The 13,494-nt window shown below is 36.5% G+C and overlaps 1 protein-coding gene across 3 annotated transcripts in view; it reads left to right on the forward strand.

The window, feature by feature from the left end:
• LOC306873238 (protein FAM13A-like) overlaps positions 1-13,494 on the forward strand; it is a 46,111-nt gene that overhangs the window by 13,636 nt on the left and 18,981 nt on the right. For all 3 annotated transcript variants that reach the window (XM_079422365.1, XM_079422364.1, XM_079422366.1), the window contains exons 6-9: positions 128-214; positions 2,513-2,605; positions 5,893-6,116; positions 11,784-11,825. In XM_079422365.1, coding sequence (XP_079278491.1) covers positions 128-214; positions 2,513-2,605; positions 5,893-6,116; positions 11,784-11,825 — 446 coding nt within the window. The remainder of the gene's footprint in view (positions 1-127; positions 215-2,512; positions 2,606-5,892; positions 6,117-11,783; positions 11,826-13,494) is intronic.

A 13,494-nucleotide genomic window follows, 5' to 3' on the forward strand; every position in this document is an offset into this window, starting at 1 on the left:
TTCAGTCATCACATGAAATTGTGTTGTCTTCTGGATGCATCAGTCATGTGCACTGATGCTTTGTTGCTGTAGTCAGTGGGTTCAGGTGATCTCGCGTGAAACCCTGAGTGTATTGTTTTGTTCCCAGGAGGCCAACACAAACACTGAAAACACAGAGACTTCAACTTTCACTCCTGCTCCGAAGGCACACGCTCCACATGTCAAGAAGATGAAGGTACTGGTGATAGTATACAGTGTGTGTGTATTCGTAGATGTGTGTATGCCTGTATTATCAGCCTGCTACGGTACACAGAGTCAGCGTGGGTTTGTTTCCACAGTCCATGTCAAATTCCAGTGACATAGCACTTCAAAACCACTAGCAATCCAATAACACTACTCGCCCTGAGGTGAAAGGTACAATCACAAGACTCAGCTTTGAGTTTAATCCAAATGATGCAGATCTTAAATCAGTCAAAGACTGTTTTTTAAAGGAATAGTTTGAGCCAAAAATGAAAATTTGTTGAAAATGTATTCACCCTCGGGCCAGTTCTTTTCTCTTCATCAGAACAGATTTGGAGAAATTTAGCCTCACTTGCTCACCACTCTGCAGTGAATGGGTGCCGTCAGAATGAGAGTCCAAACAGCTGATAAAAACATCACAATAATCCACACCACTCCAGTCTATCAATTAACATCAAAGCGGCATGTTTGTAATGAACAAATCCATCATTAAAACATTTTTAACTTCAAAATGTACAGTAGCTTCTGGCCAGAATCCATAATAATGCTTCCTCCAATAAAAAAGTCCATCTCCCTTTGTGCTCTCACAGTAAAATCCACCAGCATATTTGTTTAAAGCTATTTTAGACTGTTTTCTCTGATAAACCGTGCTTAATCTGTGCATATTTCTCTCCTGATTCAGATCAAATTACTTTTTTACTGAAGGAAGCAATATTGTGGATAGAGGACTTGTAATTTAGCCAGAAACAGTGGTCTGAAGTGTAAAACATTTTAATAATGAATTCTTCTTTCTTAGAAACATGCAGCTTTTCACTTTACCAGACTTTAATTGATGGACTGGAGTGGTGTGGATTACTGTAATGTTTTTATCAGCTGTTTGAATTCTGACGGCACCCATTCACTGCAGAGGATCCACTGGTGAGCAAGCGATATAATGCTAAATTTCTCCAAATCTGATGTGACGAAGAATACAAACTCATCTATATCTTGGATGGCTTTTCCTTTAATAGTCATTTGGATTCTTTTTTTTTCAGCACTTAAAGACTTTTACCACAGATGTGCCTGCATGGGACATAAAACTGGGGGCTCGATTAAACCTCTTGGTATTTACATCATGCTGACTTTGGATTGGATTCTTGTGACCTTAATTCCCGTTAAAGGTCCCAGCTAGTGATGTATTTGTCTTTCCGATGGGTATTAAAGTTACACCCCTGAGGAACACAAAAGGTGTTTTTGTGGACTACAGGATGTGTTTGCTCATGCACTGAGGAACAACATTGAGTGAAAGATGAAGAACAGATCTGCAGTAGCTCGTGCCAAGTACACCTCTTGATAAATACTAAGTCAATAAATATATAAAGTCACTTAGTCATATGTGTATTTGCTCTCTTGATAAATTCCACGAGCAGGCATATTGTAATTGAATTTTCCCAGACGCTCTTACACGCCGGATGTTAAATGCACAAAGAATGAGAGCCCTGTTTTCTGTAAACTGAATTGAATTAACTTTCCCTCTCAATTGGATGATGTCAGTTGCATATGACGGTGGTCATGCGTACGTGCTCAGAACCGCTGTGTAGTGTTTGCGTGTCTGCTGGAGACGGGCTGGGTCTCATGTTTGTGTATGTTCTCTCTATGAAGCAGTGTGAACCATGACCCTCTTAAATGACTGGCATGATGTTTTGATAACAATAATATTGTTTCTGTAGATTGAAAAACCTTGTATGAAGGTACTACTTACTACCCTCTGGGCACAAGTTTTTCCAAGTACTGTTCAAAGGTTTGGGGTCGGTAAGATTTTAAAAATAATTTTAAAAGAAGTCTCTAATGCTCACCAATGGCGCATAAAAGAACTGCTTTTTATTTGAATATATTTTAAAATGTGATGTAAAGCTGAATTTTCAGCATCATTACTCCAGTCTTTAGTGTCATATGATCCTTCAGAAATCATTCCAATATGCTGATTTGCTGCTCAAGAAGCATTTATTATCGATTATGAAAACGCCTTAATATTTTTGTGGAAATAATAGCATTTATTTGAAATAGAAATCTTTTGTAACACTATCAGTGTCTTTATTTTCATTTTTGATCAATTCAATGCATTCTTGCTGAATAAAAGTATTATTTCTTTAAAACAAATCACATTGACCTCTAACTTTTTAACAGTGATGTACTTCTGCAACTCTTTTATGTTTTATACAGTTTACTGTTTTTGAGATGCCCATGTTTCTATAAACTTTAAATGTAATAGATTGTGTTGAAATCATTTGATCAATCACTATCTTTTTGTTAGGTCACACAATGCACTCCAGTTGAAAATTCAGATTATTCAAGAGAAAAAGAGTCAAGTCCAGACAACCCTATACCAACACCAAGAAAAAAGAAGGTAAGAATTGCCAACATTTGCTATATATTCTTTGTGTTTCAGAGACTTGCTTCATCAAATGGAGTTATTAAAGGGATAGTCCACCCAAAAATGTAAAATTTGATGTTTATCTGCTAACCCCTGGGCATCCACGATTTAATTTGGTTTTGTCTGTGTATGTTTTTTTTTTTTACTCTCAAAGCCGTGGGTCCCATTGACTGCCATTATATGACTGACAGGCCGCAACGGTTTGAGTTAAAAATCTTTGTTTGTGTTCTACTGCAGAAACAAAGTCACCTACATCTTTGATGCCCTGGGGGTAAGCAGATAAACACCAACTTTTCATTTTTGGGTGAACCATCCCTTTAGCGTAATTTCGGGAGGAGTACGCCCATCTAATCTTACAGTTAATATCCAAGTATAAAAACAGCCTCTTACCACTTCCGTTGTTAGTTCTTTTGGCATCCCTCCACCTCCCCATCACCTCTTTTTATACATATTTATTTAATTTATCCTTCTGTCTATAGGGAGCTATCGGAGCTCGAGTAGAATAGTCTCTCTGAGCCCACCATTGCAGACATCAAGCCAAATCCGTTTACCACTAATGCTAAGATTATATGGGCACACAAACTTGTGAAGTAGACATTTGTAGCGAGAACATGACTGAATTTACTAGCTCTTATCTTCTACAAAATATGATTGTTAAGATCAGTTTGGCTACTTCATATAATAAATAAAACTTCTCACTTCCTGCTTCTGGAACTGTTGTAAATTACAAACCCCATTCACAAGTTACAAATCAATAAAATGGATTGCAGTCGTTTCATGGTATAATTAAGTGCTTGTTGCGCGAATTCCCTATGGGCCTGATCTATTTATCATCCAGCTTTATTCTATTAACCAGAAGTAAGTGGAGTTTAGATCCTCATTGTGGCCTCCTGGAAGGAAGAGTCTTCACATTCATAAATCTGAAATATTTTCCCCCATCTTCCTCCTTCCAGAAATATCTCAGCCGAGGAAGGTCTTAACAGACAACGGCTTATGCTGTGTTTTTGTGTTATCTTTGAAATCCAAAGCTATTGAAAGTCCTCTGTTTACATAGACATGTGGTGCTGATCAAACCGAGTTTGACCAGATAAGGCCTGTGGGAGAACCGTCTAATCGGCAAACTGATGTCGTAAACAGGCTGAGAATTGCTGATGGAAAAAATACACGATGTGACTTTCATGAAAAATAAGACCACTTCCTACAGCGGAGTCGTTTCCAATTACATAAGGGGTCAATGAAATCTTTCAGTTTAACACGTAGCGTTAGCCGAACTGGCTCACTCGAATTACCTCATTTTGTTTTGGGAAAACCAGCATAAACAAACAGAACTTTATACACGGGGCATCTATTGACATCTACGCTGATTATGTTGGAGTGATAGTTTAACAAGTTCGAAAGACGTTACCTTAACTGTTTTGCAAGTTCTTAGCAGATAAAGGAGATGTACATTTCTTTTATTCGTTGACTTATTTTATAGCATGAGCAAAACACTTGTTGTTATCTCTTGAAACTTGAAGATTTCCTTGTTTTGGAGGATTCCATTGTACTTGGCATTAAGTTTTATGATTTGTTGTTGTTCTGATTAATAGTAAACACATGATCACAGAATCATGAAGGAACTGCTTATCATTAACCTTCACTGAACATGGGTCAACAGTTACAGAGACCATAATTATCCTACGTTTACTTGAACTTTGCATTGGGATAGTCTTAGGCATCTAGAAGGTTCAAAGTGTTTACAAAAAATGTACAGCATCTTTGGTTGCAAATGAAGTACCACTACACTAACCACTGATATTTGATGGTATCAGCTGTTGCTACCATCTCTGTTTATGCTTACATAATTTGTGTTGTGTTTACTGTTCAGTCGAGGTGATTGATTATCAACAAGGAGGTGAATCTGGTCAGTGTGTTATACGTCTCTGTTGAAATATAACTAGGGAGTCAGGTTTGTCACGAGAGGCGAGGACAGAGAAACATCTAGATCTGGAAGCTTGGAAAAAAATACGAAGCTCTGGTTTATTAAACTCTGATACCTCAAATCATGCGGTGACACCGAAGACTAGAGTAATGATGCTGAAAATTTAGCTTTGCATCACAGAAATAAATTAGATTTTAAAATGTATTCAAATAGAAAACAGCTCATTTGAATTGTAATAATATTTCGCAATATTACAGTTTTTACTATATTTTTGATCAAATAAATGCACCCTTGGCGAGCATCAGAGGCTTCTTTTAAAAACCAAACACATCTTATTAATCCCAAATTTTTGAACAATAATGTAAGTGAATGAGTACTGGAGCCAAAAATTGACATAAAAGAAGTTTATATTCAAAAACTACTAAAGCCGTATGTTTGTGGGACAAGTTGACTGAAATGTAACTTCTAATTTTTTCATTTAGGTAACCTGTTAATTTAAGTCTATCATCTTAAAGATCACACCACAGCGTCCTGTGCTTTTTCATGACGTTAATGCTTCGACCCTTCTACAAACAGTCAGTCGAAAGCGTTTAACGCAGAACTCAATAAAACAATGATTTTCCGGTGCTGTTTGCATCATTAACACATTAGTGTATCGATGTCCAGATCTCTTTTAGTTACTGTGCCTTAAATGGGTCCCACGTGGGCTGCGATCGATAGTGTCCTCTTTACCGTAGTCAAAGCCATTACCTACTGACCGTCTGTGCCTTCAGGACTAAGTGCATTGAAGATCAATCTAATCCTATTGTAGTCTTCGTGTTACGTGACTTTGTTACACGATCTCATTAGCTTTGTGAATTTGGTCATCTCTTCCACTTTGCTGTGAGAGATTGGCCTGTTATTCACAAATCAATGCTCAAAAGTTTGGATTTCAGACTCCCTTCTGGCCGAACACAGTTGCGGTCCCAGGATAATGGTGGTGTTGTTTGCTGCAGTCTTGCAAATGCAAGTGGTTTAGTATGGTTTAAGGTCTGTTTCTCATTTGCATCATTAAGTGGCAATGGATCGATCTGAATTTGACTGGGCTCGTGTGCGTGTGAGATTTTTTAGCTATTACACTTATTCATCTGGTTTCCAGCATGTACAGCCTTTATCTGTTAGAAAGGTAAGACAAATGCGAGTTAAGTTTATTCATAAATACCTTTTACTTGTTATTGTGTTGTATAACTATCTTCATGTTGGTGTTTCCTGGGGTCATCAAACTAATGGATGTTCTTGTGATGAATCTACAATTTTGTCCCTCTGTTTTCATCTTTCTTTTTATATTTCTGTCTTTCAGGTGAAGAAGATAAAGACAGAGGCTGTGCCGAGATCTTTTCCTGAGCCGGCTCCCTCCGTTGATCCCATCTTCAGGCCTTTGCCCCATCTTCCAGACAGAAGCTCGGGTGCTAGAGCTCAGTTTCCTCCACATTCTCCAGACCAGAGCATCAGCTCCAGCGCTGATGGCATGAACCTGAGCCCTCGGACCGTGAGCCCTGCCAGATCCACAGAGACCTTCAACAGGTCAGTGTGCTTCACATGGACATTTACTGCTGCATGCTGAAGTTGTTTAAAAAAAAAATACTTACCAAGGCTGCATTTCCTTGATAAAAATACAGTAAAAACAGTAATATTGTGAAATATTATTACAATTCAAAATAGCTGTTTTCTACTTGAATATATTGTAAAATGTAATTTATTCCTGTGATGCAAAGCTGAATTTTCTCCAGTCTTCAATGTCACATGATCCTTCAGAAATCATTCTAACATGCTGATTTGCTGCGCAAGAAACATTATTACTATTAACATTTTATTATTATCAATGCTGAAAACACTTGCGGTGCTATTTTTGTGGAAACCATGATACATTTTTAACGTTTCTTGATTAGAAAGTTCAAAAGAACAGCATTTAAAAAAACTAATTGAAATCTTTTGTAACATTATAAATATCTTTACCGTCACTTTTGATAAATATTATGTGCCCTTGGTGGAAAAAACCCCAAAAACATTTATTAAAAAATACTTACTGACCTCAAACTTTCGAACTGTTCTGTATGCACCATGTACTGTGTGTAAAAATGTAGAGCAGGAAAACAAAGCAGTACAATACACATATAATCATGTGAAATGTTATCTTATCAATATGTTAAACTATACCCATGTTATGCAGGTTAATTACTTGCTTTAGGTTGTATCCTTTATCTTTACTGCCTAGCTACAGAAATGCCAAAGAAATGTAAAAGATTCAAACCAGACAATAATCCTATGAAATCTAGAAAAGACGAGATCAGGTGCACACGGTTTCACAACATTAAAAACTCTTAAATTCTTTTCTAAGCTGCCACAGCCTGCTTGTGTGTGGGTTAGGTATTTATTTATTTATTATTTTTTCATTTTCACCAACTTACCAATATTTCCCTTATCCTGATCATAAGACACGAGCCTGTGATGGAGCCTGAGCATGTCACTGAACTATTTATTTTCATTTTAATTTTCATATTTATTTTTTCATTTTAGTAGCTTATAAAGAGATCTCTATTTCACTCTAAAAAAGAGATGCCATTCTTAGATCATTCCTATCTGTGACTGAACTTTACAATCTAAATATACAAGCACTCAAAGTTATCAGTTTGTTAAATTATTGCAGTGATAAATATAACATTTTAGTATCCTTTTCACCCTTGTGTTTTTATGGCTCTGTAATATGTTGTAAACTGGGAGGAAATATGATGCTAGTGGCTCATCGTGAGTTTTTACCATTCTGAAGTTAGATGACTCTTGCATGCCAGATGTTAAACTAATTTTGAAGAGTCAGGTTATGGGGGTTTAAGCTGAGCATTAACATAAAGCCTGTTTATTCTAATGAACACGAGAAATGTTCATTCTAATACAATTCATTCTGTCTTTTTTACTACAATAAATGTTTTGCAGGGAAAGTGTATGTTTGTATAGGAACATATTAAAGTCAAATAATGACAGAATTTTATTTTTTGGGTGAACTTTGCATTTTCTCAGATACTGGTTCTTCAGACAGATTCAACATGTTTGAAAATGTAGTCACTTGTCCAAAATAGATTTTTTTCTTACACAGACGCCACAAGCGTATAGGTATGTCAATAAGAACAATTGATGTGAGAGTGTCTGTATACCTGACACACTTATGTAACATGGTCTGGGGTAAATGTCATCCCAAACAGTCCAGCAAATGGTGTTATGGTGTTCAGTTCATCAGTTTACATTATTCCAATGAAAATGTTTGTCTTCATAATCTTTCAAAGAATTTCAATAACTTGCTCCATCTCTGAAATGACTTTCCTTTTCAGAGCTGATGTTATCAAACCAAACACCTGGTCCCACTGTATACCATTTAAGACTAACATTATCTTCAATTGAGCAATTTTAGGAGCAGTTACTGCATGAGGATTGTAGCATAAAAAATTAGATTTGATTCACTTTTAGAAAACTATAATTGTAATATTCCAATAATTCAGTAAACCGTACAGTATCTCAGTTGCTCTAGCTGTCTTGTCAGCTTGCTGTCACTTTCTGTACATATATGTGGACCTTGCATCTTCCTGTGGGCCTTTGAAAGGAATAGAAATCCCGCAATCTCGCCTTTGTGCCAAATATCAGCTGGATTACAGCATACTTCTGTGCCTGCCGTAGAGCTTTCAGCGTATACATCTCGAGAATGGATTTAGTGGAAAGTTCTTGTGATGTTTGAACCTGTTGATTAAACTTTGATCATTAAAATTCTCCTTGAAGTAGCAAAGTGGTACTTTTCCACCATTTCCCGTAGAACAAAAGCTCTGTCAAAGGGCCTTGTTGTTCACTTGGGGAGGTGGTGGCTAAACAGGATTTCCGTTTTGTAATTCATGACGGCAGTTATTATTTTAATACCCTTGTCAGACTGTGTAACACCACTTAAGAGCTTCAGTGATGTGGAAAAATATTTCCCTTCTACTCCGATTCTCCAAGAAATCTTGCAAAATTTCTTTTTAGGTACGTGCGGTACCCTAATTCTTAGCAGGCTTTACGGTGAGATGTCAATATATGCATTTTACATTTTACAAGAGGGAAGCATCCTGCACACAAACGCAAAAGAACTTTGTTCGGAAATCATGTGATTCTTGAAATTTTTGGAGCCAAATGGACTTGAATTTCTTTTTTGTTTAATTCCTGTGTGAACAGGACCTAAATCCTTTGTATTGGACGGTTGTGAATCAGTGAAGCCAATACTCTAATTATTTACTTCCCTTTTGACACACGCACACATCTTACAACAGCATTCATGGAAATGCTGCACGTACTTCTGAACGCTACGTGCCAGATCACTCAATGAATGGACCTTTCAATCAGCTCCTCATTTTTAGAACTCTTTTTTTTTTTTTTTTTTTTTAAACCCAATCCAAACATAGTAATTAAATGGATTATAACAAGAATGTGCGCCCACAGAAAGTTACACACATTTGAACATCCATCATTGACAACTTTATACAAATGCCCCTTGTATTCCTTTATGAAATACAGTCGTGGTCAGAATTATTTTCACCCTTGGTAAATATGATCAAAGAAGGCTCTGAAAATAAACCTGCATTATTAATCCTTTTGATCTTTTATTTAAAAAAATCACCAAAATCTAACCTTTCATTGAACTAAAACAATTGAAAATGGGGGAAAATCTCATTATGAAATAAATGTTTTTGTTAAATACACGTTGGACACAATTATTGGCACCCCTAGAAATTCTTATGAGTAAAATATCTCTGAAGTATATTCACATTCATATTTCACAATTTTGAGCACTCCAGGGTGATTATGAACATGAAATTATCCAGCCATGGCTTCCTGTTTCACAGAAATATAAATAGGAGGGAAAACAAAGCCCAAATTCCCTTAATCATCCATCACTATGAGAAAAACCAAAGAATATATTTCTGATGTGCAGCAAAAGATAATTGAGCTTCACAAATTAGTGAAGTGGCTTTAAGAAAAGAGCTAGAGCAGTGAAAATTCCCATTTCCACCATCAGGACAATAATTAAGAATTTCCAATCAACATAAAATGTTATGAATCTGTCTGGAAGAGGATGTGTGTCTATATCGTCCTAATGCACGGTGAGAAGGAGAGTTTGAGTGGCTAAAGACTCTTCAAGGACCACAGCAGGAGAATTGCAGAAAATAGTTGAGTCTCCGGGTCAAAAAAAAATAGTCAAACAGCACCTACATCACCACATGTTGTTTGGGAGGGTTTCAAGAAAAATTATCCTAGCTCATCCAAAAACAAACTCCCCAGCATATTCAGTTATCAGACACAACTGGGACTTCAAATAGGACTGGCTTCTGTGGTCAGATGATACTAAAAAAATTGCTTTTTAGCAGCAAACACTCAAGATGGGTTTGGTGAACACAGGGTTAAAAGTACCCCACGTGTACAATGAAATATACTGCTGTATTTTTGATGTCGTGGGCCTATATTTCTGCTGGAGGTCCTGGACATCTTGTTTAGACACATGGTATCATGGATTCTATCAAATACCAACAAATAAAAAAATCAATAAGTGACCGACTCTGTTAGAAATCTTATAATGGGCCATGTTTGGGTCTTCCAACCGGACAATAATCCAAACACATACCTCAAAAACAACACAAAAATGGGTCACTGAGCACAAAACCAAGCTTCTGCTGGCCATTCCAGTCCTCTGACCTGAACCCTGTAGAAAATGAATGAGGTGAACTGAAGAGAAGAAGCACCGTCATGGAGCTGTGAATCTGAAGGATCTGGAGTGATTCTGGATGAAGGAATGGTCTCTGATCTCTTGTCAGGTGTTCTCTAACCTCATCAGACATTATAGGAGAACATTTAGAGCTGTTCAGCTGGCAAATGGAGGTTTCAAAAAGTATTGAATAAAAGGGTGCCGTTAATTGTGGCCAATGTGTATTAGAGAAAAACATTCATTTCATAATGATATTTCCCCCCATTTTAAATTCTTATTATCCAATGAAAGGTTAGATTTTTGTGAAATTTTTAAAATAAAAGATCAAAAGGATTAACAATGCAGATTAATTTTCACAGCCGCCTTTGATCATATTCACCAAAGGTGCCAATAATTTGACCACGACTGTATTTTTGCTGATTTAAATACATTTTCAGCTACATATAAAAAAAGGGTCTCGTTTTCCCGTTAAAAACCTAAAAAATACTGACTCAAATAAAAAAAATTCATATACCTAATGATTGCTTATCATTGTTTGTAAAAACGGAATAATCTGATTTATATATTTGTTTTAAAATCTATATCCTTCAAACTAAATAAATGATTTTATATTCAAAACTAGATAAAGTTACATGTTTTTACTACAAAAAGTGAAAAAAGGTTTCAAATTCAATTTTCATATACCTGATGATTGCTCATTGCTTTGTAAAAAATTAAAATAATACATATTTTTGTCTCAGATGAACATTTAGTTTAAAGAATGTTTAGATATTTTTACTACAAAAAGTGTAAGAATATGGATTTAAGTTCAAATTTATGTATCTGATGATTGCTCAACATTTCATAAAAACTGAAGAATATTATTTATCTTAATTTTGTGTTGGATGAACATGTATTTAGTTGAAGGGTGTTTAGGTATTTTTACTACAAAAATGGAAGAATATGGATTCAAATTGAAGTATTCATGAACCTGATGATTACTTGTTTTGTTAATTTATAGTTAATTTATTTATTTTTGTAGTGTAGTGTCCTTTCCACAGATAATCCTCTCAAAAAGCCAAGAAACTGTGATAAAGTCCACCTATGATTACTATATTAGCTGTTGTTTATTGGCATTAATGCAGTCCCTCTGGTTTCCTGGCGAAGTGGATTGTGTTCTCAGCAGTGATATTAATTCCCAGCAAATCTGAATCTGTGAAACATCCACTCCTGAGCTCATCGTGTTTTTTTGGCTGAGCTCCAGCATGTGGAGTGGTTACGGTTCTTTCCAGCTGTAGTAATTACTGGAGACAAGTCAAACAAAAGCTCTGAACGGCGGCGCTATGTGTGCATTATTCACCAAACAATAGGCACCCTGAGACCCTCGGACCATGTGCTGCAAAAAACTGTTTTGTTTACTCTGGCAAATACCACATATGTTTAGATTGAGCTGTTCGGTGAGCCTGACCTCTGTTTTCGTTTTTTCTCTTTTCCAGTTTCCAAGAAGATGAAAGACCAATATCTCCTTTCTATATTAGGTAGGACCACTCACAGTTTTTCTCACTCTTTCTTTGACGTGAATGGCCTTTTTACAATATATCTTCACAATATTGTGCAAACAAGGTCTCAGTTTACACCCTCAGATTTGTGTTCTTGAACATTCAGTGTCAGTAGGTGATGAATTCATGTAGTACAGCAAACGTCACAAATGTTATTTGCACAAACCATCAGAATAGTATGCACAAATGATCCCTCAAACAACTGAAATCCTCTTAGCGTCACGTCAGGGACACGTGCTAGTAGTTTCTGGTTGAATTCAGTCTGAGCGTGATGGATCCGGTAGTGAACAGTTCAAAACAAACCTCTCCTGTGCTTGTTTTCTCAGTTCCTTAATGTGTTGACTCATTGCATCAGCTCTGGTCCCCTCTCGTACCATAGCAACTGACCCTTCACACATTTCCCATCACAGTTTACCCATGCAGCCCAGCCCTCACGCTCTCATTGGCACTAGTGCTGTGAATATGAGCCTTAAAGGAATAGTTCACACAAAAATGACAATTCTGCTCATTATGAACTCACCCTCATGTCATTACCAACCCGTATGACTTTGACACAAAATGAGGAATCTTAATTGATCTGGGTTGTTTTTATTGTTTTCCTCACACTGCATTTTACTGCCGTTAAGGAATGCAAGCAAATACATTTACTAGTGTATTTTCTGGAACCTTTAACCTCTTGTTGGACTGAGTTTATGGTTGAAGTGTGTTTGCTCACATGGCGTCATATCAGATAAGTTGTCAATGAATAAATAATTTTAGTCTGCCGAATATAGCTCTTATTAACTGTGTTCTTTTATAGTTCTGGAGATTTCTACTGCAACAACAGGTTTTATCTATTGAGAGCGAGAGAGATAGTATACATATTGTACAAATTACTGTTCAGGTTTTTTTTTTTTTAAATAAATAAATAAATGCTCTCCCAGGCTGAATTTATTTAATCAAAAATGTATTAAAAATAGTAATATTGTGAAATATTTTTACAATTTAAATCAGTTATCTGTTTGAATATATTTTAAAATCTAATTTATTTCTGTGCTGCAAAGCTGAATTTTCAGCATCAACATGATCGTTCAGAAATCATTATATGCTGATTTGATGCTCAAAAAACATTTCTTATTATTAGTGTTGAAAACTCTGCTGCTTCATATTTTTGTGGATTCTTTGATGAATGAAAAGTTCAAAAGAACAGCATTCGCTGGTTTGATTCCCTCATGTTTCGCTGTCTGCTGTGAACTAGATTTGAAAGATGACTGTATGGAAAGACTAGGTTAACAGACTAGCGGTTTTTAGTGCCAGCTTGTACTCAGTCCAGCATTCAGGTCTCGTCATCCTCACCCTTGGAGTGCACCGTATGACCGCTGTGTTATGTAAGACCGACAAACCTCATCAAATCATCTTTAGTCCTCCGTCTCAACACATAACTGTTCACACTGGCCTGTTCTTGGTAGCCTTTGATACCATCTACGCTTACATCTACTGATCATTCCTTTTGATTACGCTCGATACCAAGAAAATAGTTTGCTCATGGTGTTTAAATAGCAAGTAGTCAGCTGTGAGCGGGTAACTGGCTCTGACCCTGAGAGCGCTGATGGTAAGGACACAACTGTTGTGTCTGGACCCTCAGCCTATTTCCGGATACAAAAGATAA

This window comes from Barbus barbus (assembly GCF_936440315.1).
Source record: "Barbus barbus genome assembly, chromosome: 7".
NCBI classification, from domain to species: domain Eukaryota; kingdom Metazoa; phylum Chordata; class Actinopteri; order Cypriniformes; family Cyprinidae; genus Barbus; species Barbus barbus.